The sequence below is a fragment of the Choristoneura fumiferana genome, chromosome 19 (assembly GCF_025370935.1).
Source record: "Choristoneura fumiferana chromosome 19, NRCan_CFum_1, whole genome shotgun sequence".
Classification (NCBI taxonomy): domain Eukaryota; kingdom Metazoa; phylum Arthropoda; class Insecta; order Lepidoptera; family Tortricidae; genus Choristoneura; species Choristoneura fumiferana.
In genome coordinates, this window is record NC_133490.1 from 1,824,691 (window position 1) to 1,850,272 (window position 25,582).

At 38.6% G+C, this 25,582-nt stretch overlaps 1 protein-coding gene across 2 annotated transcripts in view; it reads left to right on the top strand.

The window, feature by feature from the left end:
* LOC141438690 (uncharacterized) overlaps window positions 1-25,161 on the top strand; it is a 78,815-nt gene extending 53,654 nt beyond the window's left edge. Inside the window, exons 1-2 of one of the 2 annotated variants that reach the window (XM_074102594.1) lie at window positions 15,429-15,679; window positions 18,133-25,161. In XM_074102594.1, coding sequence (XP_073958695.1) covers window positions 15,648-15,679; window positions 18,133-19,963 — 1,863 coding nt within the window. In that variant the 5' untranslated portion in view covers window positions 15,429-15,647 and the 3' untranslated portion in view covers window positions 19,964-25,161. Of the gene's footprint in view, window positions 1-15,428; window positions 15,680-18,132 lie in introns of those variants that run through there. The other variant, XM_074102595.1, reaches the window with a different exon arrangement.
* The last annotated feature ends 421 nt before the right edge of the window (window positions 25,162-25,582 follow it).

A 25,582-nucleotide genomic window follows, 5' to 3' on the forward strand; every position in this document is an offset into this window, starting at 1 on the left:
ACGAGCAGAGATCACCACCGCCCATAAACATCTGCATCACCAGGAGTATTGCAGATGCGTGGCCAACCTAGAGGCCTAAGATGGGAGTCCGAATAGACAACCTCACGCATTTGACTCTTTACAGATTTAACAATTGAAATTGAAGCAATTGAAATGAAATTGAAACATACAAGAACATTTGTCAATATCAATTAAATTATAACAAATAAATTGATTGAATCTAAACGTATTGAAACATTTTGTCAATTTCAATTGAATATAAAAAAAAAACACGCAATATATAAAATAATTAACAAAAAGGAATAAAAATAGAACTAAAACTAACTTACTCTAATCCTAAAAATCTATATTCTATTTACAAATATCACCCAAGTTGCTGCTATTGGGCAGGGTGCCCATAAGGCTGGCTGCGTTTCCTCGTATGCCAATGCCAATACGTTGACCGAGGAAAGAGCCAGCCCTGAGGAACGGGCACGCTTTTTTAAGCTTTTTAGCTTTTTTTATTGAATATTCATATTTTTTTGTTCAATTGTCAAAAATATACAGTTTTGTAAAGTAAAAAACGCTTTGATTATAACTGACAAACGTTCCATCATCAGATTATAGAAACTATATGGGAACAAATCTAATATCTATGGTGGCCCACGAAACAAATTTGTTGAATGTGCAAGAGTCATTATTCGAATGTTTGCTCCTAGTCATTTTCGTGGAGACTTTTCTGTAGAAACGGTAAAACCTATTATAGTAGGTACTGTCAATAGAACTAAATAGTGGCAACACACCGAAGATTTTGATGCAGTTTTTCCGTTATCTGTTAGAAGTAGGTACTGAAATTAACAAAGAATCGAAAATGACACCAAAATCTAAGTACAGCCAATACGTAAAAAATGTGACAAGGTAAGACGATTGAAACACTCATAATAAATAATGATCCCCAAACAGGACCATTGATGTACGAGTTCTACTCACTCTTGGCCGTTTTTTGTTAAAGCTTGCTTGCTTTCTATTAGCTTTAGAATAACAGTTTAATTCAAGGAAATCTGGTTTTGATTCAAGTATAAAAAAATCTAATAAAACTATTTAACGGTCCCACCGGTATTAGTCTAAAATCCGGGATCGTCACTTGTATTATTATGTTTTTGATCGATGTGACTTCAATTCAATTTAAAAAAAAATAGCTTCATCGAAACTTGTGACTTAATTATTATAATGAATCCTGACCTAACATTTCGCACAACTATGAAGTTACTGAATGTTAACAATTTGAATTATAGACAAAACTGCAATGCTTACTGGTTGCGTGCGACATAATATTTTTGTAAGTAGGTATAGCATTATTTTTCAATGGTTCACATTGTCAATATTCGGAAACTTCGTAGTTTCGCAATATGTCAGGATTTACTTCATACAAGTATTTGCCGTTGACTTTAATTGATTAATTAAGCGTTTTTCCATTTTTTATGACATTTCCATAGCAAAAATTTAAGGCACCTAGAAACCGAGTGGTAACAGTGCCACGCCACTAAAGAACACCCAACTCAGCTTATGCAACTTACGCAACTCAGCAGCTCCACGTCAGTCATATTTCCAAGGCAGTACCCCGCCATCTTTTAAAAATAGCACAATGAGAATTCAAAACTTGAGAGCCTGAACGTTCGCAAGTCACGCGAGTACGTAGCCACATACAAACATAGCCATATTAATCTAATCACACAGGGTTCTCGGCGAGAGTGTGTGAGTCTCCGTCTTTAATAATAACAGGGGGGAAGACGCCACCCACCCCCACACTAGTGAAAAAATATATCCTAAGGAAAAACAATATTATAAATTGGACGCTCTGCGTGTGTGTGGAGACGTATTTCCTTCGCGAGGCTTTTCATTTCATTTTATTTTATTTTATTTCGCGTACTATTTTCACTTTTATTTCGGGTTCAAGGCAATTTCGCCTTTTGTTCGCTGCTGAATCGAATTGGAGTACGATTCTAGTTGTAGGCTCGATTAGTTTTTGTTTCAGTCAATTTGGGGATCGAACAGTTGGGGGATTACTTGTATGTTTAGTTTGATGAACTGGCTTTTGCCTGCGAATTCGTACGCGCAGGAATACATGAAAATTGATTCTTATGTCGTTGCCGATACTACTCGTATTGCGCCACGCCTATCTCCCTTCTATACAATACAAATAATTCTGTATTGAACACTACAAATCAGTACAATATGTTTACACAAAGACAAAATATAGGGTAGACAATAAACGGTCTTGCTTTAAAGCGATCTCTTCTCGACAACCATTTAACATTGATGTTCAAAAAACAATGAACCATATAGCTGTAAAATTTATCATCCATAGCTACAACGGTTTTGATTTTCCATACGCTTTGTTCTTATTTAAATCCTTACTCAAGGTTAAAAAATTAAATCATTAACCCTGAATTAGGAATTTCATACACTGGATTACGAGTTCCATACAGTTTGACACGAATTAACCCTGGGTTAGCACTTAACTCACAGTTAACTTTAGTCTACGGAATCCTCCTTTGGTATTGAATATCCTAAAACCCAGCCTTAGCCGCCTAAATGATAAAACGCTCTGTGCAAAATTTCAAGCTAGCCCTTTGTAAGAAAGTCAATCAAGCAGCCAGCAACTAAGTCCACACAACATATCTCTAGTGGCAATGGGCAGCCTATAATTATAACACTAAGAACAGATGGCCGATGGGGCCGAAAAATTCCCGAATGGAGACCGCGGATCGGCAAGCGCAGCGTAGGACGCCCACCAACAAGATGGACGGGAGACCTGGTTAAAGGACGCCGACCAACAAGATGGACGGATGACCTGGTTAAAGGATGCCCACCAACAAGATGGACGGATGACCTGGTTAAAGGACGCCCACCAACAAGATGGACGGATGACCTGGTTAAAGGACGCCCACCAACAAGATGGACGGATGACCTGGTTAAAGCCGTAGGTTCACGGTGGTACAGGCCGCTTCCAACCCAAGCAACTGGAGCTGAACTGATATAATGATGACGATGAGATGTAATAAAATTAGTAACAAAGAAACAAGGTAAAAATATCGTAGTTCATTAAATATGGATCTTCTTAGAGTAACGCCTAAATCAATTAATTATTTAAGACACTATTTAAGTATCCAAATTGAAAAATCGATAATGCGAAGAAGAAGCATGAATAACGTTCGAGCGCTAGCTACTTATGTTTGGCATAATTATCATATCGCCGAGACTCATATCGCATAATCGTGTTTGGACGAAACTCATTTCGCATAATCTTGATATCATTACACCGTTTGTGGTGTGAGTACGTTTAGGAACAGAAAATTAGGTTGGGTTAGAACTGCGATCTGTGCAATCTGTGTGATCGCAGTTCTAACCTAACCACTTTTCTGTAAACAATTGGTTTCTGTTTGAGTTTTTTCTTGGTAAAATAGTGCGATAGCTTCGTTACGCGAAATTATAGAAAATTACTCTTATGCAAAGTAAGTACATTTTATACGAAGTAAGCAATCTGCTAAATAAAATTATGCGATACGTGATATTATACTAAGTGAGTTTTGGACCGATAAGATTATAGCAAATAATATTTATACGTTTACTGACTGTGTTTGCTGACTAGGTGGTGCTAAGGGTCGCGTTATATGTATATGTATGTGTTGTAGTGTCTCTACTATAACTAAAGACACTAAACGTCTCATATGCTTACTCTTTAATATCTCAATCACTATTGGCGACTTGACAGTGCTTCTGGCGACGTGTATTGGCGACAAACCGTTCTCGTATTAACACTTACGTTCCCGACGTTTCTGTAGACATAAATAACAACGCGGCCATTGCGTGCCTGGGAACCGTTTTCCTATGTGAGTATCTAATCAGATTGGATTTAACGTAGGTAGGCAAGCTTCGTCATCAGTATTTCCAAATTTTTTTGAGAAGAGGAAGGAAATCTAGGATGAATATCGCTGCCCAAATGCAAAATGAGTGTTATGCGATATGACGCTTATGTGAACTGGATTTTATGCGAAGTAATTATTCCGTTAAAAAAGTTTATACGATAAGTGTTATGCTAAGTGAGTTTCGGCAAACAAGATTATGCCAGATGACGTACGAAATGAAAAGCCTTGGCAGCAAAGTAGCATGGTAAAAGTTCAATCAAACCAAGTCAAAAGCAATTTTCCATTTTCATAGCTACTACTCGTACATATCGTCACTACTTTTAAAAAAGCTCGTAACTTAAAATCTATAGTTTTTCTGAGTGAACTTTATGAACATTATTTGAAGGATCGATTTTATTGATGTATTGATTTGAGATACGACATTTTATCCTTTCAAAGTAGTGACAATATAGAACCGTATAATTTCTTGTAGGTAACGAGAACGTCCAAAGATATTATAGGTATAAGATACAGTACAGGAAAACCTACAGAGTGAAGACTACAGTTTTTTCACTGTACCAAATCCACGCACGTACGTATATCATCCACATACGCGGCCGGGTATTGATTTTACGTCAAAACATTTTTCATTTTATCTACGGAGCTGGCATTAGTTTAAAGATAATGTCGGAAATGATAAGCCAAATTAAAAATATAGTAAAACCTATCAGTTATTGACGTTATCAGAAGTTCCGAAAACAGGTCACTGTTTGAGTCTGTAGCTGGGAAGTTAAGTAGCTTTTTAACGTCATTCTGTGGATAGAAAACAATTTAATGATTACTATAGAAATATTGCTATTTATTATAGGCTACAGAGAGGACCAAAGCTACATACGCTCGAAAAACATACATCTTGACGTAACCGGAAAACCTATAGGGTGTTTCCAGTTGTCCTAGCAACTTGAAGTTTGTCATGAAGGTAGATCACATAGCTCATCATTATCATCTATAAGTTAATCCCGCAATATTACTAAAGTAGAGATTAGTTCTCCGTTACACTCAGGCGGTTTATTGTAAGATTTTCTGTCTAATTCATAATGAACTGATTTAGTTGAGTGAGGGACGCGTCATTTTAGCTGAGACAAGCCCTAACATTAATTTTTATTCACATTTGTGAGTACGGAGGATGAACTTCAAACGTAAAACTAGTATATTTGCCATGTCATATCAATTGACTTGATAAAAATGTGATATCTGATCTTCTTCACTCCCACTGCTGGGCAAAGTTCTTTCAGAATAAAAAAGCCTGAACTGTAGCCCACTGCCCACGGCTGCTGCTCCCACTCGACCCCGGCGCGGATTGAGAACTTTACACAATTCATAGAATTGCTTCGCAGATTTATACATGTATGCTCATAATGTTTCCCTTCATCAATTCAAAAAGCTTATGATTTAACCAATATATAGTTTGAAAATGGATGCACAGAAAAACCAGAAAAAGAGACCAGCGCTGGGAATAGAACCCAGGTCTTCAGCAATCCGTGCTGCGTGCTATAACCCCTACACCACTGCTGGACAGGAATCTAGACACGAATTTTTCCTATGCATACATATCTCAGGTTGATTATTTCTACTACGCTACTTATGCAGCAGCACTAGCGACATCTATGTTCCGCTCTCATCGAGAGACGTCACATTCTTTCGGAACTAACCGCTCACCCAGACAAGAGATGTCGCTACTAAGCATAATATAATCGAAAATATGGTATGGTATGGTTTCGATATGGTTTCACGGGATACCCGTAAAAGTAACAAATTTGGAGTTGAAATAATAAAAATACATCATCATTATCATCACAGCCTTTATACGTCCCACTGCTGGGCACAGGCCTCCTCTCAGAACAAGAGGGCTTGGGCCATAGTTAAAAAAAATACAAACGACTCCAAAAACCAATCACAACAAAACGTTGAAAAACCCCTGACTTTGTCACTTCAAAGTTCAATATCTCAAAAACGGCTGAACCTATTTTGATAAAACATGTCTAAGAACCATCGCTAGAAAACCTGCTTTCAAATAAAAAAACCGCATTCAAATCGATCCACCCGTTTAAGAGCTACGGTGCCACAGACAGACACACATAGCGGTCAAACTTATAACACCCCTCTTTTTGCGTCGGGGGTTAAAAATTAGAAATATACGGATATAAACAAATCAATTCAAGACATTAGTTGTATCATAATTCTCGTAATCGCCTCGGGGTCTAATAGCTTCTGTACTTATAAGTTGTACAACTCAAAGACAACATAATCTTGATTCTTTCTCTATCGCATCCCTGATTTTACAAGGATGTTAAAGTAGCGGCCCTAAACATGGACCCTGGGGTATACACAATTATTATTGTTCGGGCGTTCAACCATACACGATTTATGAATTAGAGCCCCTGTGATAACGTAATTGTTCGTTTCGGAGGTGTCTTTTCGAGGACACATAGATTCTGAAATGAGTTCCTTATAGAGAATTTTGTAATGGATGGTGAGGATGGTATGGTACATATAGCGTAGGTAACCTCAAAAAGGGTTTTATCACGGGATAGGGATAAAATCTTATAAAACCTCTGGGCTTAGAGGCATAAAGTTTTGCACGGCTGTTTTGAATGGAAGGACAAAGAGAAGAAGAGCATTCCCACAGTAATTTTTGTTGTCTACACCTTCTCTTTAAAACAGTTGGACGGATTTGGATGAAATTTGGTATGTAGAGTAGATAGCTTGATGTCTGGGTCAAGCTATCTACTCTACATCTCATTAAATTTTACACGGCTGCCCTCTTAGTGTAAAAGGCGGTATCTAAAAAACACTCTTGAGTTACCTACTTATACCATCTGAATCTGATGCAAAATGACATGGTATACCTAAATAACTCAAAAGTATTTTTTTTTATATATATACTGCCCTAGTTGGAGATGTGGTGCTGGCGGAGAATGGAGGGGATTAGCTGGACTGAAAGGAGAACTGATGAGGAGGTTTTAGAGTTGGTGGAAGAGGAAAGGCGGCTGTTGAGGACGATTGAAAATAGGAGAGGGAATATGCTGGGGCATCTGATAGGACATGACAGTTACATAAAAACTATTTTGGAAGGGCGAATAGAAGGCAGGCGAGGCAGGGGAAGGCCGAGACGGTCATTTATAGATCAAGCCAAGGAAAAAGTCAATGTCATGTCGTATCAGGAGCTGAAAACGCTGGCAGAGAACCGAAAAGAGTGGCGATTACTCCACCGACAAGAGCTAAGCTCATTAATGATGATGATGACTGCCCTAGGAGGGCAGGGCAGCTCAAAAAGGCACCAATATTAGAAGGATTAGATCACTTATTTTCCACTTCTTCGATGTTAGCGATCGACGCTTCATTCACATTGAAACCGACAAGATCCCTGGCTACTTACATTGTCCTACACGTCAACACTTGTCGCGTTGTAAAAGGAACTCTGAGCGAGGGTGTTGACCCTTCTCTTGACCCTTGCGTCACGTGGACACCCTAAAGCCAAATTTAGACTGCGAGAACTTACATGCAAGTTTCACTACATTGCTGTATTTGTTTGATCAACTGAATTCATTGTCTCTCATTAGTCCGCAATGTAACGCAATTCGCATGCATGTTTTTGCATCGTTTAAATGGGGGTTAATATAATAGTCCTACCGGCGTTGAGATTTGACGATGCTAGCTCAGGCCCTATACTACGAAGTGCAAATTTCGAACTTTGTATCTTGCCGTCCCGCTTACGCTAATATTATTTCATACGAGAGTGAGAGGGACGGTACGATACGAACTTCGAATTTCGTAGTAGCCCCTCAACTCACGTAGTTCAAGGGGAAAAAATAGTATGAGAAGTGTTTGTTAAATTCGTCACTATCATCTCGGCCTATATACGTCTCGCTGTGGGGCACAGGCCTCCTCTCGGAATGAGAGGATTTGGGCGGTTCCAACATGGGCCCAGTGCGAATAGGGAACTTCCCTTCACACATACTTAAAATTTCTTCATTTTAATTACATACTCCTTTTGTTGACTTTACTTACATTTTGCATTGTCACTCAAACTATGTACATATTCATAAACTATAGGTACCTCACCCACGACCTTATGATAGCTACGCCTGAACAACAAATGTGTGTTCATGTAGCTCCTCCGCCTCCACACTGTAACAAGTCACACCAACTCCCTAACACGACTTATTTTTTACTTATATGTATTATGAATCTGTGACGTAGGAATTATTCTGAGCTGCGACTGTCCATGTTTACTCTTATCAAAAAAACGTTGGTCACTGTCAATTTTAAAATTTGAAATCCACCACCTGGCCCGGGGGGACGGGGGCGCGAGTCGAACGCACCCCGGCCGATTGAAAATAAATACGCGATAAAATGATGGCTAGGGGAGGGGTAGAGCTGTCTTTGGTGTTTAATTTTTTTTGATGTGTCATAATTATAATATATTATATGTGTTTTTGGTCTGAATTTTTGAGTAAGTACTAGTAAGTCTTTATTCAAGGTCAATTTGCTAAATGCGATTCAAAGTTTTTGTTTCTAGCTCAATTATTGTTGGGAAATAACGCATTACCTAATCTAATTGTGAAAATTAGTCCAACGAAGTTTAAGATGTCTTTGTGTGTTCTGTCTCTGTCTTGCATGAAAATTATTAAATCCAAGTTTTTTGCACTAGCATAGAGTTTTTCAAAAAATTCTTTTCATTAAAAAATGACGTGTAAAAGTGTCCATTGCGGCCTATTTACTGCACAAATGATTTAAATTTGAATTTTTAAATTTGAATGCTTTTACCAATTATATTCACCAAATATTATTAATCAAATAAACAAGACATTTCTTACTACCCACGAGACAATTCACATTTAACATGGATATTATTACAAACCATTTTAATCTGGCCTCTCACAGTCAAAGCAGCGTTCAACCAAACAGTTCTACTTAGGCTGGTAGTTTATTTCATATTTAATTTGCTCAGCTATTCAAATCAGAATGCGTCACGCTAAAGGCGGAGCCAGGAGGCCATTAGTTCATTATTAATGTCCACTAATAATCTAAACCTGGGGTTTATAGCTAAGTTGGCCAAAATAAAAAGTCTATTCTAGAACTTTAGCAATCTACGAGTATCTCTTACTAGGCTAAAATTAAACAACTTGTGTCCTCACTTTATGAAATGCGAAAGTTTCTGAGTTTATCTCTTTGATTTAATTGAAATTTTACTGAAAGATACACTTTTCCCAGACAGATATTTTTAACTCGGAAAAAGTTCCTGTGACAAATCGATAAACTTAAATATGTCCTATTATATCATAGAAAGGGATGTTTGAAAATAATTCCGTCTGCATTGGCGATCCTTCATTTTAAACAGCGATTTTATTGTGGTTAGATCTGTTTTGAAAAAAACTTTTTTGACTTTCGTGCCGCGTTTTACTAAAAAAATGTTTTCCTGAATCTGTGATTAATTTTTTGACATTCATAAGTGCTTGTTGTAGCTAAATTGAATAAAGATTATTTAGACTTTGACTGTTGTTTAACACGAAGATACAGTTAACATACAAGAAACAGTTGGTTTGTATATTGAAAGTTGGTAAACATAGTAATTGAGTTTTCTAAGTGTGGGTTGATTATTTTTCACCATTGAGTTTTTCTGCGTAGATGAAGTTGCCGACAAAAACTAGCAGAAACGTTCTATATTGTTCTTCTAGATACAACACTGAACACAGAACAAAAGGTAAAGACATGAATTTTTATAGGTACTGAAAACTTTGTCTCGCTGTAGTGTAGTAGCATAATAAACTTCAAAGATATTTAAATAATTTTACAGTCAAGTTTTGTTAGACAAGTAAATGAAATATGAAAATCATCATCATCATCATCGTCCCAGCCTATTTACGTCCCACTGCTGGGCACAGGCCTCCTCTCATAATAATATGAAAATATTGTAATTTATTCTGTTAATTTTGTTTTAGTCTTATTATAGTTGGCCAAAAGTAGAGACAATCGGAAGAAAAAAGCTTTTGCTCAGCAGTGCGACACAACACAAGCTTAATAAAGCCCCATTTAGACCATGCAAGAACTTGCATGCAAGTTGCATTACATCGCAGACTATTGAGGGACAATTAATTCAGTTGATCAAACAAATACCGCAATGTAGTGAAACTTGCATGCAAGTTCTTGCATAGTCTAAATGGGGCTTAAAAAAAAGTTCAACTGCTATTAAGTAAATTTAACAGTTTTCCAACCTACTAGTAAAACCTTATGTGAAATAAACTGACGATTAAACCAGATCTGGCTTTCAGAGTCGTTAATTTTATTACTTTCACGGAACTTATTCTCATTATAATTTAACTCCACTAATTAAAAAAACATTCGATCTTACACCCACTCAACCCACAGTTGTGTTCTTTAGAATCTGTGCCGGGTCCTTGTTTCTTATTTATCGAAATAATTTGGTATTAATAAGGTTGGTATTGTATTGTATCTTTTTAAATATGTAAGCTTTGTTAAATTCACTTAAGAAAGGTAAAATTTTCGGTCTTTAACATTATTCACAACTCTTTACTGAAATTGATTAATTTATTTGAACATTGCATTATGACAGATAGACTAGTAACACATTACGTATATATGTAATAGTTAATACTCATGCAAAATCACATTAAAATCACAAGTAGTCTCTAGCTAAACTACGGACGGACGGACAGGCGCATATGTTGAAATTATAAAAAACATGAAATCAAAACCTAAGGTATGGTACTTTCCGTTGAGAGAAATTGACAAAAAGTATACATTTATAGGAAAAATCATGGAAATTACTCAACCAAATACACATACCTATTAATATTATGTACTTAACTAAAATATAAAAATTAAGCGCATATTTTCCTTTCGTTGACGTAGTATGTAGTATCTACCTTAAGATTCTATCACAAATCCATTTCAATTTCAATTTACCGACGCAGAAATTAGAAAAAACAAAATAACACACCAATCAAACTAACCTAACAGCCAAAAAAACCAAAACAACCATGACATTTCTACTCTACGCCTCCCCTGCGCCACTCCGGCGCCCGCATGTCATTTCGACGTCCATTATAAAATGTCGACCGTAATCGGGCTTTTATTTTTATTTTATTTGCCAACACCCTCCACCCCCTCCTAGGGGTGGGTGACCGATATTTCAAAGTTAACGACTGTGCTATAAAAACATAGCCTCTTCAAAACTGAACGAACTGGGTGCGACTTTGAGGTTTGGGCAAATATTTTGATAATTGTAATGGACTTGGATTATTGGCTGTCGGATTTTGTTACGTCCGATAAGTAGGGCATTGGACGAGTTTCTTGCGGCGCATTCTTGGCTATGATGGTCTTTCCGAAAGTGATGGTAGTTTAAAACAGTGACATGTAAAAGATCCCTTTGCAACCTTCTAACAAAATAAATATTGTTTTGATTTTTCGCCGCAAAAACAGGTGTATTTTAGGTTTGACGTCAATACCTGTGTGGCTGTGTGTGGCACCGTAGCTCTCAAACGGATGGACCGAATTTAATCCGGGTTTTTTCACGTAAAAGTTCGTTTTCTTGCGATGGTTTTTAGCTATGTTTGATAAAAATTGGTTCAGGTATTTTGGAGATATTAGCTTTAAAATGACAATATCGGAGGTTTTCAATTTTTCTATCCTGAGCGGCAAAAAATTAGGCCCTCAAATGTATGCAGTAATAGGTAATTTTGTATGTAGATTGGACCAAATCTTGTGCCGCTGAGTAAAAAGTTTGTACTTAAGGCAATTTCGTCGGGGGTTAATAAAAAGTGACATGTAAACCCTTTGCGGCCTACTCACAGAATGAACGTTTTAGTTTTGATTTTGGACGACCCAGAAACATACGTAAGTACTATACGAATAGCTGTTGCCCGTGTCGTCAACGTAGAATTCATTCTTCGCGATCCCGCAAGAACTTGGCAATTTTACGGGACAAAAAATCTGGAGATAGTCTGAGACTCGGAAAGTTACTTTCGCATTTTAAATATTGATCTACTTAGTTTGTTGAAAGGGACATACGTATTAATAATTTTATTTATAACGTAAAAATCCCGCTTAAGAGTATTAGCTTGGGCAGGTTCTTTTTTATCTTTACATATTTATCTTTATGTTTAGGGTTGTCCCGAAATAGGGTTCCGTAGCCATTACGTAAAAATTAAGTAATATTTTTCGAAGGATTTCGTATTTTGTAAGGAATATTTCAAGGCAACCATTTTTACAGGAATACCAAAAAAATCAGAGGCAAAAATAAAATAGTAGTCTAGAACTCATTGCATCCGTGCGAAACCGGGGCGGGTCGCTAGTGGACAATACGCTGGCTTATACTGTGGCCCAGGACTGCCCCCGCGCGGTACTTCTAGTGACCCGGTTGTATTTTTCAGCGCTCCAACCAACCGCGTAAAGGTCGGCCGAGGAGCTTTGTAATGACCCTGAAATAAAGAGGATAGGGCAAACAGTCTGTTAAAGAATACGTAAAAGGAATTATACATTTTTAAATACAAGATCAATAAGTTTTGTTACTTAGGGTTCCGTACCGTAAAACTCATATAAATAAATATTTTTTTAACCCCCGACGCAAAGGGTGGTATAAGTTAGACTTGTCTGTGTGTGTCTGTCTCAGGCATAGCTCTTAAACGGATTTTGGTGCAGTGTCTTTTAAATCGAAAGCTAGTCTAAAAGCATTTCCGACAAAAAACTACTTAAAAATTATATAAAATACAAAATTTTGCTGATTTTTTAAATAGAAAATTATATAAAACAGAAGTTATATTTATCTACTTACTAGCTTTTGCCCGCGACTCCACCCGCGTGGTATTCGTTATCGCGCGCTGTTCCCTCGGGAACTGTGCATTTTTCAGGGATAAAAAGTAACCTATGTCACTCTCGGACCCATAAACTATCTCTATGCCAAAAATCACGTCGATCCGTCGCTCCGTTACGGCTAGTAAGTTATGTGTAGGATTATCAAATAAAATGAAAAACCATACGAAACGAAACAGAAGTATCTAATCGGTTCAACGATTCATAAATTCATAATAATAATATGCGAACAGACTTGTTATTAATCAAAATAAAGTAATACTGAAATCCTAATTTCTAAGAACACAAGTTGTTTACGTAAATCACTAGTTTTCCTCGTTTATTCTTATTTAATTGTTTTTGAAGTTACATTACTTAGTAGGTAAAATAAATCTTTAAGTATTGCTTGAAGTACTTTATTATTTAATGAAATAGTGAACTTCTTTACAAGTAATTGTTAAAAAAATAAAAGTAAAGATGAACAGGGTTATCATTTTTATGGTTCCGTACCTTAAGGGTTCAAACGGAGCCCTATTGCTGTCATTCAGGCGTCTAGCGTCTGTCTCTCTGTCAACTGTCACACAGGTTTTGGAGCTAGTCTTCTTTAGACAAGTTAGACATTTTGTTAGCCCAAACTCATGAAAATTATTAATAAAATGTTTCAAAATGTCTTTAAGGCGGCTCCAAAAATTCCATATTAATCAGTTTAATTAATTAAATAGTATTTCAAGTCATTTTAGTAATGATCTAATCATCTATCTGAATATAAGAGTTAAAAGCCCCGACTCTGTATCTTCAAAGTTCAATATCTCAAAAACGGCTGAACCGCTTTTAATGAAACATGTCTAAGAACCATCTAGAAAACCTGCTTTCAAATAAAAAACCGCATTCTAATCGGTCCACTCATTTAAGAGCTACGGTGCCACAGACAGACGCATAGCGGTCGAACTTATAACCTACTAACTTTTGCGTCGGGGGTAAAACACAGACAAACAAAAAGCGTGGGTACAGAACATAATTAAATGGTATATCTCAGTACCATAGACAAAATAACGCGCTGAACTTTCACGCATCAACTTGGTTCCCGAAAAAAACCAAATACCTACAAAAAATCCGCCACAGCGCTCCTCCATGTAATTATACTCGCTCCAACATTTTAATATAAAACTTTTCACTTTGCACAGAATCATAAAATCCCCGTTGTTTATACCCAATAATACTTTGCAACAAACTTCGCATCTTTAAAAAAAAGAAATTTATGACAACAAAAGTACGGTTACTGTTATGTTACATGAAGTTTATTGGTCGGCGATTCATCATAATCATTAAGGCGAGAGCGAGAGGGCGCGGGTGTAAGGGCGATGGGTGTATGTACTCAGTGCCGCCCTTCTGATAGTGTTTCCAAAATTTCGGAAAGCTACGGTCTTTGTTTGATGTAGGGGTGGTTTGTATGGCGCTGGGTTCCAGTTGCATTTTCAGATTAAAAAAAGTTTTTTGGAATATATTTTTTTTTGGATTCGATTTAGCACAACTAAAAAAATTTGACACATTAAAAACTGGGTGATATGGTCCATGTGTGTTCCTAGATATGAATGGGTTCAAAACTTTCAGAGACTAATATTATCCTACTAATAATAGCTGCAAACGTTTTTAATGGGTGTATGTGTTATGCATTTTCCTGTCAAAATGCCTCAAAGGGGTGGACGATTTTGGACGGATAGTTGAATTTCGTGAATATTACATAACATAGCTTACAATTTGCTCCGATATTCTTACGGGGTCACGATGATCGAAAGTAAAATTTCAAAATTACCATTCAATATAATAACATGATATTATTCACCTGTATTCTTAATACAATAGAATTTCATAGAAGTTCAGTGATTCAACCTATTATTATAATTTATACAGCGTGTATTTTTGATACTACCTCAAACCTTAAGGGTAATTAGTGAAGGCCCTAATTATCACATTTTATTATGTATTAGTAAAAACATTTGAAATATTATTTTCCTTATAAAATGAATAAGCACGCAATGTATCACTACGTGATACTACTTTGTTTTTGTTCAAAACGTCACACTTGGTGACGTGACAGCTGTCACAGAACGCTTCTCTCTCGTATCAAATTATTGTACGTATTACATTGCTGTTCGAAAATATTTAAAAAAATAATTACGCTTTGGTAGTTAATTCTAAATTAAAAATTTGTTTTGATATCGGTTCACAGCACTTAAATCTTCGTTTACACGCTGTATAGGTAACTATAACAATAGAATAACAATCATGAAGTAGATGAAGTACTTACTTTAAAAAAATCGTTCATTCAAATGAAACAGTTGGAAATGAATCATTTGAGAAAAAAATTTGGCGAAAAATAAAAGACCCATTCAAAATAAGATATGAGTACGAAAACTTATGTCGAAATCTCTACTTCTGTGCATAGCATAAATAATATTCGTAAAATCCACAAGAAACCCCTATAGTCCTTTATCACCATCTCCATGTAAGCCCCTCGCAACCATAATGCACCGGCCGAGCCCCTCAGAAACACAACTAGGGGTTCACACCCTGGTGGGGTACATTTTTGCCATTTTCTACAAAAAAAAAAGAAATAATACGCCGCACGCGTTTTTACTTAAAACACCAGTTTTGATCGCACGCGCATCGCGTGCTGTTCGAATTTCGAATACGTTCCGACTGTCCATTGATAATCGAAGACGTTAAATTTGAATGAACGTCAATTGTTTTTCGAATGTGTTCTTTTAGTTTTTTTTTATTTGCTAATGGCGTAGCGTAAGTTGACAGTGTTTTTTTTCGGAATTGTATAGTATGGAATTGTGAATGTGATATGATGTTAAGGACTAGTTTGAAGTTTGGTGACAGATGAAGGAAGATATTGATTTGAGGAACGATAGGTGAGTTTCCTATTGGAGTCTAGTTGGAAAAATTGTAGGGTCGTATCTACTTATACAAATCGATAGTCCAGTCTAGAAGACAAATGTGCTAAGTGCAAAATTTTGACTTTTTTAACAATTGAATGCCAAATGTCCAAATAAACATGCTCTTCTGTTTGCTCTTGTCAAAATAAAAAAAAACTAGCATTTAGCATATTTGTCTTCTAAACCATCGATATTTCGTATATTTTTATCTATGACATCCCTAGCTAAAGCATATTAGATTCTATGTTATCACTACTTTGAAAATGCTGATATATCAAAATCGATAGATATATGTATATATATTTTAAATGAACTTTATGAACATTAATTCAAGGGTCAATTTTTCGAAGTAGGGACCATGTAATTTTCCTTTCGCACGATGATAGTTGTTGTCGTTTCAGATGATAATTATTAAGTAAGAGTTTGAAATCGCGGCAACAATGATTAAATATTTATCAATAAACAATTAGGATTTTACACCACAAAACAAATAAACGCTAAACAAAACAAATAAAGAAGTTACTGTAGTGATTTAAAGCTATAAGATTTTTATTTTAATGTTATTTAAGAAATAAGTGATCATATTCATATTGAGGACCGGATGGCTAAGTGGTTAGAGAACCTGACTACGAAGCGTGAGGTCCCGGGTTCGATTCCCGGCCGGGGCCGATATTTGTATGAATAATACGAATGTTTGTTTTCGGGTCTTGGATTTAAGTATGTATTGTATTTATCTATATAAGTATGTCTATCCGTTGCCTAGTGTCCATAGTACAAGCATTGCTCAGTTTGAGACTATATAGGTCAATTGGTGTCAAGTGTCCCATGATATTTATTTATAGAAGAAACTAAAAATACAGTTCGCCTTCTTTTAAATACTTATTTCCTGTGATCTGGAAAAATAATAGAAATTGTAATTGAATAACATAAGCCGTAAGATACTTTCGTATATTAATATTGTAAACATGATTTCTTTGAAGTCGTAATATAAGGAGAGTGTGTTTACACAAAGTATTTAGATCTTTATGTATTGCTTATTTCTTTAAACAACAATACTCGATTAGGTTCTTATCATAATCCGAAAATAAAGGTATACATCAATTGATGCAGTGACAAGAATAGCTTTCCTCCGTGACTCTGTCTGCGAAGAATTCGTACTCATAATCATACTCATACTCGTTTATTGGTAATATCATTATTACATGTCATTTTGTTAAATTATTCTAATATATTCTAAAACTAATTAATGTAATAATTTATCGCATTTTTATGTATTTATTTATAAATAAATAATAAATATCACGGGACAATTCACACCAATTGACTTAGTCCCAAATTAAGCTTAGCAAAGCTTGTGTTATGGGTACTATACGGATAAATATAATTATAAATATAGATACATACTTAAATACATATTAAACACCCAAGACCTGAGAACAAGCATTCGTATTTTCATACAAATATCTGCCCCGACACGGGAATCGAACCCGGGACCTCAAGCTTCGTAGTCAGGTTCTCTAACCACTAGGCCATCTAAATTTGTATTTGTCGTATATTGCTATCCCGCGGGAACTGTGCTATTTTCTTGGAGCTATTCTATGCCTTTCCACAGGGTCTTCAACTATCTCTATACCGAATTGCATCGGTTCAGCGGTTTAAGTATGAAGAAGTAACTGATAGACAGACACTCAGAGAGTATAGTTATATATGTATAGTAGGTAATTAAATTAAGTAGTAAACGTATGTTATATAAGTTTAAAAGTAATTCCAAATATTTCAGCAGAGAGTTAGTTTAGTTTGAACTAAAAACCTGTAAGGGTATTTCGATGGACCTTTATTAACACAATAAAAAGGAGAATTCATTTTTTGCACCAAAAATAATACACAAAATTATTTAATACCATAATTTTTAGTGAATAGATAGTATAGTTATATAGTATAGTAGGTAAACATTAAGTATTTAGTAGTTAAATACATATTAAAAGTAATTCCAAATATTTCAGCAGAGAGTTAGTTTAGTTTGACTGAACACCTGTAAGGGTATTTCGATGGACCTTTATTAACGACAATATAAAGAGAGAATTCATTTTTTGCCACAAAAATAAACCTTACACAAAATTATCTTCAATACCATAACTTTTTACTGAATACCGACACATAGTAAGAAGTACAGAAAACACACGTATTTAGAGAATAACATACGTATAAATACTATATACGTACACAATAAAAAACATATAATACTAGGAAAATATAAAAATTACATGAAAAAATTAAATAAAATACGAGTACACACAATACGAAATTGTCCCAAATGTAAGCAAACTGCATGCCAGTTATGCTAAAAGGGCTGATCTTCCTTTGGGAGCACCAGGTGATCAGATCAGAGCGTGCGTGCGTTATTAACCTTGTCTTTATGCATTTTCCAGATGCGGCGGTGACGCGATGTCGGTCGCGCCGGCGGTCAAGCGCGAGCTGGACCTCGAAGGCGGCGGCAGCCCCGGGCGCAAGCGGCGCAAACAGGCCGCGCCGACGCGCGCGCCGCAGCCGCTGCCCCCGCCGCTCGACCTCCACGCCAAGATGCAGGACATCTACAAGAGCGCCCTCGCCTTCGGGGAGCTCTCCCTCCCCGCCTTCGACCCCCTCGCCGCCTTCCGCCTCCTCCCGCGCCACGACCCCCCGCGCATCTTCAACCCCGAAGCCTACTGCGACCTGTGCTGCAAGGAGTTCTGCAACAAATACTTCCTGAAGACCCATCGCGCGAATAAACACGGGATCTACGACGGCGGCGAGCCCCAACCGCAGCCGCTGCCCCAGCCGTCGCCGCCGCGGCGCGCCTCCGACGAGGAATCGAACGGCACTCCGCGCCGCCTGTCTCCTGACTCCGCGAGACGCGCGCGCGATGCGGGCTTCCAGCCCGACGCGCTGCGCCGCCTCGGCGTCGTCAACCCGGAAGCGTTCTGCGAGATATGCTGCAAGGAGTACTGCAACAAATACTTTCTGCGGACGCACCGGGAGCGGCGGCACGGGGTACCCATGCACCGGTCGCCCGCGGAGCGCTCGCCGCAGTCACTGACGCCGCCCATGCTGCACCTGGGCGCGCCGGGCACGCCGCTGGCCGCGCCGCTCAGCACGCCGCCCGCGCCGCCCGCGCCGCCACCCGAGACGCCGCCGCGCGCGCTCTCGCTGCCGCCGCCGCTCGACGACGAGCTCGCGGAAGTCAAGCGCGAGTGCGAGGACGAGCTGGAGGCGCTGCACGACGGACAGACCAGCCCGCTCAACCTGATCGTGGAGGAACGCGGGGGTTCCCCGGCCAGCGCCAGCGAGGAGCTGCGCAAGCTGCAGACCATGATCTCGCAGCTGAACGAGCTGGCGGCCGAGCGGCTGGAGCAGGAGGGCTCCCCCGCGCCGCGCGCGCCGTCCGCGTCGCCGCCCGCGCCCGACGAGCGCCGCGCCTCCTCCTCCGGCTCCAGCTTCTGCGAGATCTGCAACAAGGAGCTCTGCAACAAGTACTTCATGCGCACGCACATGCAGCGCATGCACGGCATCTCGCTGGAGAGCGGCACGCAGCTCGGCGGCGTCACCTGCGACATCTGCCACAAGGAGCTCTGCAGCAAGTACTTCCTGCGCGTGCACAAGCACAACACGCACGGCATCCCCGCGCCGCCCGCGCCGGCGCAGGCCGCGCCCGCCGAGCCGTGCCCGCTGTGCGCGCGCCGCTTCCGCGGGCCGCGCGCCCTCCGCGCCCACCTGCTGGCCGAGCACGCGCCGCCCGCGCGGCCGCCGCCGCCGCCGCCGCGCCCGCTGGACCTGCTGGCGCGCGACAAGCCCTACGCCTGCTCGTACTGCCCGTTCACGACGGACGTGCTCGCGTTCCTGTTCGCGCACGAGCGCGCGCACGTGGCGCAGGCGGCGGGCGAGGCGGGGGGCGGCGAGGCGGAGGCGGAGCCGCGCGCGCCGAGCGAGCCGGGCGAGCCGGAGGAGCCGGCGGAGGGCGGCGAGGAGGTGTACTCGTGCTCGCGCTGCGAGTTCCGCGCGGAGGGCTTCGCGGCGCTGGAGGCGCACCTCCGCGCGGCGCACTCGGGCGCCGGCGCGCTGCTGGCGGTGCCGCGGGCGCCGCGCGCGCCGCTCACGATGCAGCCGTTCGTGGTGGAGGAGGCGGGCGGCGCGCTGAGCCTGGTGCCGGCGCTGGTGTTCCTGCCGGTGCGCCGGCGCGCCACGCGCCGTGCCACCGTCACGCTCACGCTCACGCCCGCCTAACGCCGCGCCGCGCCGCGCCCCGCCCGCGCCGAGACTACACCGCCGCGGTCGCGCACCGATCGCTGAACTCTACTGACTACATTTAACGCTGTGTGCCTTCAAGCGATTGCTGAAAAATATTGACGTAATTATAATTGGGAGAAGCTGCCGGCCGCGCCTGCGCGCCACACCGCGACGGCCGGCTCGTTTTGACAGAGTCTAACTTCATATATTGAGAATTATATTGAACGGGTGATATATGAAACGTTGCCGCTTATATATTTAATTATTTATTATTATCTCCTCGATGTTCCTTTGGGTCGATCCGAGACGAGTTTTTGAAACGTTAATTTCGATCGGGAGAAGAAATACACCCTAGGCGTAATTATTATTTAAATGTATTTATCTGTGAGTACGTGCTCACGATAGCGTCGTAGTACAGAGTGTGATGTTGATCACTGGGCGCGGTCCGGCGGCCGGCGCCGGCGCGTCCGGCGCGCTCCGGTCGCCGGGCGGGATGCGCCTCGCCCGCCGCGTGCTACGACTATAACCGCTCTACCTCACGTTAGGTTTTATATTAGCTGTTGTTGTATAAATTATATTTTGGAGTTACCGAAGTACAAAGTAGTTACTACGTTACCCGGACGGAGCCGGCTGTTAGCTTGATACTATTATTGTTGTCTAAGAGTGACTTAAAGCACAAAGATACGTACTATTGGGCAGTGATCAACATTAAACGTAATTTTAGTATTAAATTTGATTAGATACGTGGTGAGGGGGGCCGACGTTCGTTGCGTGCCGCGGCACTACGGGTCATTGTTTCGCGGGGGGCGGAGCCCCCCGCTCGCGTCGGCCGCCCTATATTTACACTTATTTGTATTGTAATCGATAACATAATATGTTACTGCAGTTTCGCATCCTGCACATCCCTAGCGAATTCTGAAAAAAGTCCCGAATTTCCAAATGTGACAACCCTGAGCAGCTTCCCATACGATTTGTTGGTAAATTAAAAAAGCAAGTGACAATAATTGTACCGCGAGCGCGCTAGGGGTGTGCAGGACGGTCATCAATGTTACGATCTTGAGATAAACAAGACTTATTTGATGGGTAAAAGTGACAGATTCGTTTATTCGGTAGATCAGTGTGGGGTTAGCTTGTACAAACCATGCAGCTTCTAAAGAAAGTTCCTATGTAACTACGTAAGTTAATTTATAGTAAAACTAGAGGACGTGGGTGCGTCGGCTGCGGACGGGGCAAGCGCAGCCCTATTATATACTTGTTGGCAGGGTCACGCTTGACACAATACTTTTTACAAAAAAAAACTGAAACAAATAAAAAAACAAGTTTTTTTAAAGGAACACAACTCTACCCTCGAATCCGACTACGATCTACTATGTCATCTTAATAAGTTACATTGATTTCAGTATGTGAATAACTATGTATATCAAACCACTGGCGTTGTTAGTATGAAATGGTATTATATTCCCTTTTAAAGTATTTACACCTCAACATCAGATTTATAATCAGAAAGTGTATTTTTAATAGGTACTGTAAGCAAGTCACTTACTTCAACAAACTCACCTTATTTCAATACAGTAGAACGATGCAATAAAACCATTGTTCAATCCAATGTGGTTCCAAATTTGAGACTTAGACAAATTAATAAGGGTTTCTTGACAGGTGACATAACCACTAGATGGCGTTAGTACCAAGAAGCCAGTTTGACGTTTCACACTTGGCACATTTAGTTGTTCAACCAGGGATTCGATTTGTAGCATTCGAAGATGGCGGATGTAGACAATATCTAATTTTGCTATTTCTGTTTCTTTGGCTAGTTGAAGTATAATTTTGATAGTGTTTTATGCGGCGATTAACCTTAACAGTGAACAGTGATCCCAAAATCCTATATTGCTCTCGTGTCTAACATTTTTTAATGCGCAAGTGGTCTCCACGTGGTTTCTGGAATTTTACTATCAAGTTGCAAAAACTACAATCACCGTACAACGTGCCTCTCAAAGAGAGTTTAACTTGACACTGGCGAAATTGTCCTATTAATTAGGACAGAAAAGCCATATTTTAAAAGAGAAGAAGAAGAAGTTGTTCAACCAACTACATACGTGACACAAACGTCAAAGTTGTCAAAAATACCTCACAATACTAATGCCAACTAGTCTATCACAGAAAACTACTTTCCATTTTGAACATATTCATCGTAGTCGGTAAAGTCCTAATAGTCTTACTTCCTAACAGTCTTCCCAAAGCCAAATTACCCCCCCCGCACGAAGCCGAAACACCCCCGCGCGTTACAACAAATTATATTATTAATAAAGTTTTAAATAATAACAAAATTAATAAAATATGTACGCATGACGGTGACCCGAGACGTACCCACCATTCCTATTGAACGATGCAAACTTGTGTTTGCCGACGACAGTGGCGCTAGCGTCTACCTTAAGGTGTCAAGTTAAGAAACAGACGCTTTTAAATCGTTGGCAGGCAATTGAATTTTCCGTTATATATCTAAGACAGTGCTACTATCTAATTATTATATTGATTTAGGTGTTACTTTTCGGAGGATATTAATGAACTACAGTCAAAAAAGCACAGTAAAGTCAAAGTAGAAAAGTATAAGGTTGTGGTTTAATATCTATTTTTATGCATTATACAAATACCATGTGTTTGAATTACACCAAGAGGTCGGGCACTGAAGAGACTTTTGTAAACTTTACAGCTCATGACGCAGTTTAAATTTCAAAAACATGTATAACTTTCAAGTTAAATTATCGTATTATAAAGTAAAACGATACAGACGACAGTTAATATAACTATACTTAAACGCGTTAATCTATTATCTATTTGAATGAAAACTAATTTTACTTACATCAATTAACTGCCTGATTTAAATTACTCGTAGTTCCAATTTCGTCCGTCGGCACGCATAACTTTGCAAATGTGGTTTTTATTACTTGGAATTTTGGGTTCGTTCCATGTCGCCGTCATTGGATGTAGTAAAAATGATGTATAAAAGAAAATTGTGTTCAGAATGATTTCCCTGCTGCGTTGTACCTAGTGGAAACAGACCAATTCAAAATCAATAGTACAAAAATAAACGTAAAATATCGGTGTTTAAAAAAAACAGTACAAATTAATGATAACTATGATAAGTATAGGTGGGGTTTACACGATAGGAAATAGGAAGTACACTCAGGTGCAATGCTTGTAAACTGGTGTGTACAGTCGCACGAGTTGTTGTGATATGTCGTATTTTTTTGTGTGGTACTTCCATTGTTTTTTGAGTTATTTCAAATACAGGGGCCCATTTCATTAAGTTTTACATACAGTGAACTATTTTATATACAAAATTTGCTGAAACTTTAAGTTATCACTTCAGTTTACATCAATGGTGCGAGGGATTGATAGGGTTACATAATAGTCCAACATTCAACCTAAAAACAATTTATTAAATTATTTATTTTAAAAACATCGCTTCAAACAAAAACTTGAAAAAATAGAGAACTAGGTTAACGTACAAAAACTTATAAAATACTTATGAAGAAATGTTATTAATAATCACATTATTAACAGCACTTAGAGGAATTAAATTAAATCATTGTATACAGGCGAAGTTTATTCAGACAACAATTCTAATAATGGAGTGTTTAAAAAGCTGATAACGTCTCCAAGAGCGAAACTATTGTATTACTTCATGAAATTGGGCTCTGTTGTACCGTGTCACTATTTAAAAATATTTTTATTTTACTAAAATCCATAACAAAATTAACGCAACCTGAATCAGAGCGTCGAAAACCCAAAATGGCGAATCTTTTGACATTAGGAATGATATTTACGTGTCTTTATGTGAAAGTGCTGCCATCCACTTTGGTTTTATAAATTACTGGAGCCATACATGTGCTTAACAGATTAAAGACTTGCTGTAATATATCTAATATTATGGATCTGTAGGTTTGGCAGTCATAATAGTGTTATGCACAGGTATGGCGAGTATAAGCTGATTAAATTAAAAGATAAATACATTAACTATGTTTTGGAAAAACACATGGAATTGATTTTTAATCTGCAGCTTATATTATTTCAAATTAAGCAAAGAATTGGAGCCATGAATTATACTCTCTGTCTTTTTCTATAGGTGTGAGAAGGGCAGAGATACTTGGCGTTTTGTTTCATTGCTCAATTTGAATCTGAACCTATAAGTTTTGATAAAATGGAGGTACTTAATTTACGTTATTTTTTGTACAGAAGATTATCTTGTATTCAGTATTATTTATTTTGTATTTTTAATTTGTTCTGTATTGGACCGAATATAATATTGAGATTTACCAATACTGATAAACATTTTTATATTTATATTACAGATCTTTTTTTTCTAAAGTAGTACTAAGATATATGAAAATCATAGTTCCTTTTTAGTCTTGTCAAACATTCCAAACTTTTATATTCCAAATATTAGAATTAAATTTATTTCTAGTCATTTGCATTTATACGTGTACAAAAAGTTCCTTATTTTTAAATTAAGTGCGACTGTACCAAAAATGCGGGTCATGATTTTTCAAGTTATGAAGTTATTTCTAGTCAAATTATTTCACGTATTTAACCAATGTGGAGACGACGACCGAAAAACCAAAGCTACCTCAGAATTCACATAATTAATAATCATTTAAAATTAAATTTAAGTTAAATGAAATGTTAGTAGACTACAATAAATACAAATTTGTTACCTGTTCCAGAGATACCAACGTTAGAAAACCGAAAGAGTAAAAATACTGGCAGCCAAAAACACTTCTTTATTCTCTTAATAAATAATTAAATGACGTCTCATTCGCATTGGTCAAATTACGTCTATTTTAAGTATAAAAGAGAATTATATTCCGGCTTTAGGAGAAAGCCAAATCTTTTGCCGTGGACAACGAGTAGCACTTAATTAGTAAAACGAAGAAAATAAAAAGAATAATACATAAACGTTTAAAAACATTCTTGCCGATAAAACGAGTCGATGGCAAGATTGTTTTGGCGGGACATTTGACGTTTTGTTTTTTTAAACAGCCAGGCGTTTATATTGGGGCTGTGGCCCACTGGCATTTTAATTAAATTTTATAAAAGTTCCTTTTTTTAATATTAAAAGTGCTACTCGGTGTTTCGCGGTAGGTATATGTTCCTAGATCCGTCTGTTCGTTATTTGTTTTCCATTAATTACTACGAAGCATTTCTACCGTATTCAATAAATTAAATATACAAGTACTCGAGGGTGTTTTAATTATTTCACAATATCCCAGTTCAGATATCCTACCAGTAAAAAATCCTCAAGTTGCTGTATTTTATTTAACCACGTTTTATCGAACAATTTCTGGAATACATTTTTTCGTTTACATGTTCTCACAGTAAGCAACGTCTCAATGAATTTCGTCACAATTTAAAAAATGTAAATAAATAAATGTCATGGGACACTTGACACCAATTTATCCCAAACTAAGCAATTTGTACTATGGACACTAGGCACGGATAACATTTATATAGATAAATACATACTTAAATACATATTAAACATCAAGACCGAGAACAAGCATCGTATTATTCATACAATATCTGCCATTAAGCTTCGAGTCAGCTCTAACTCGGCCATTC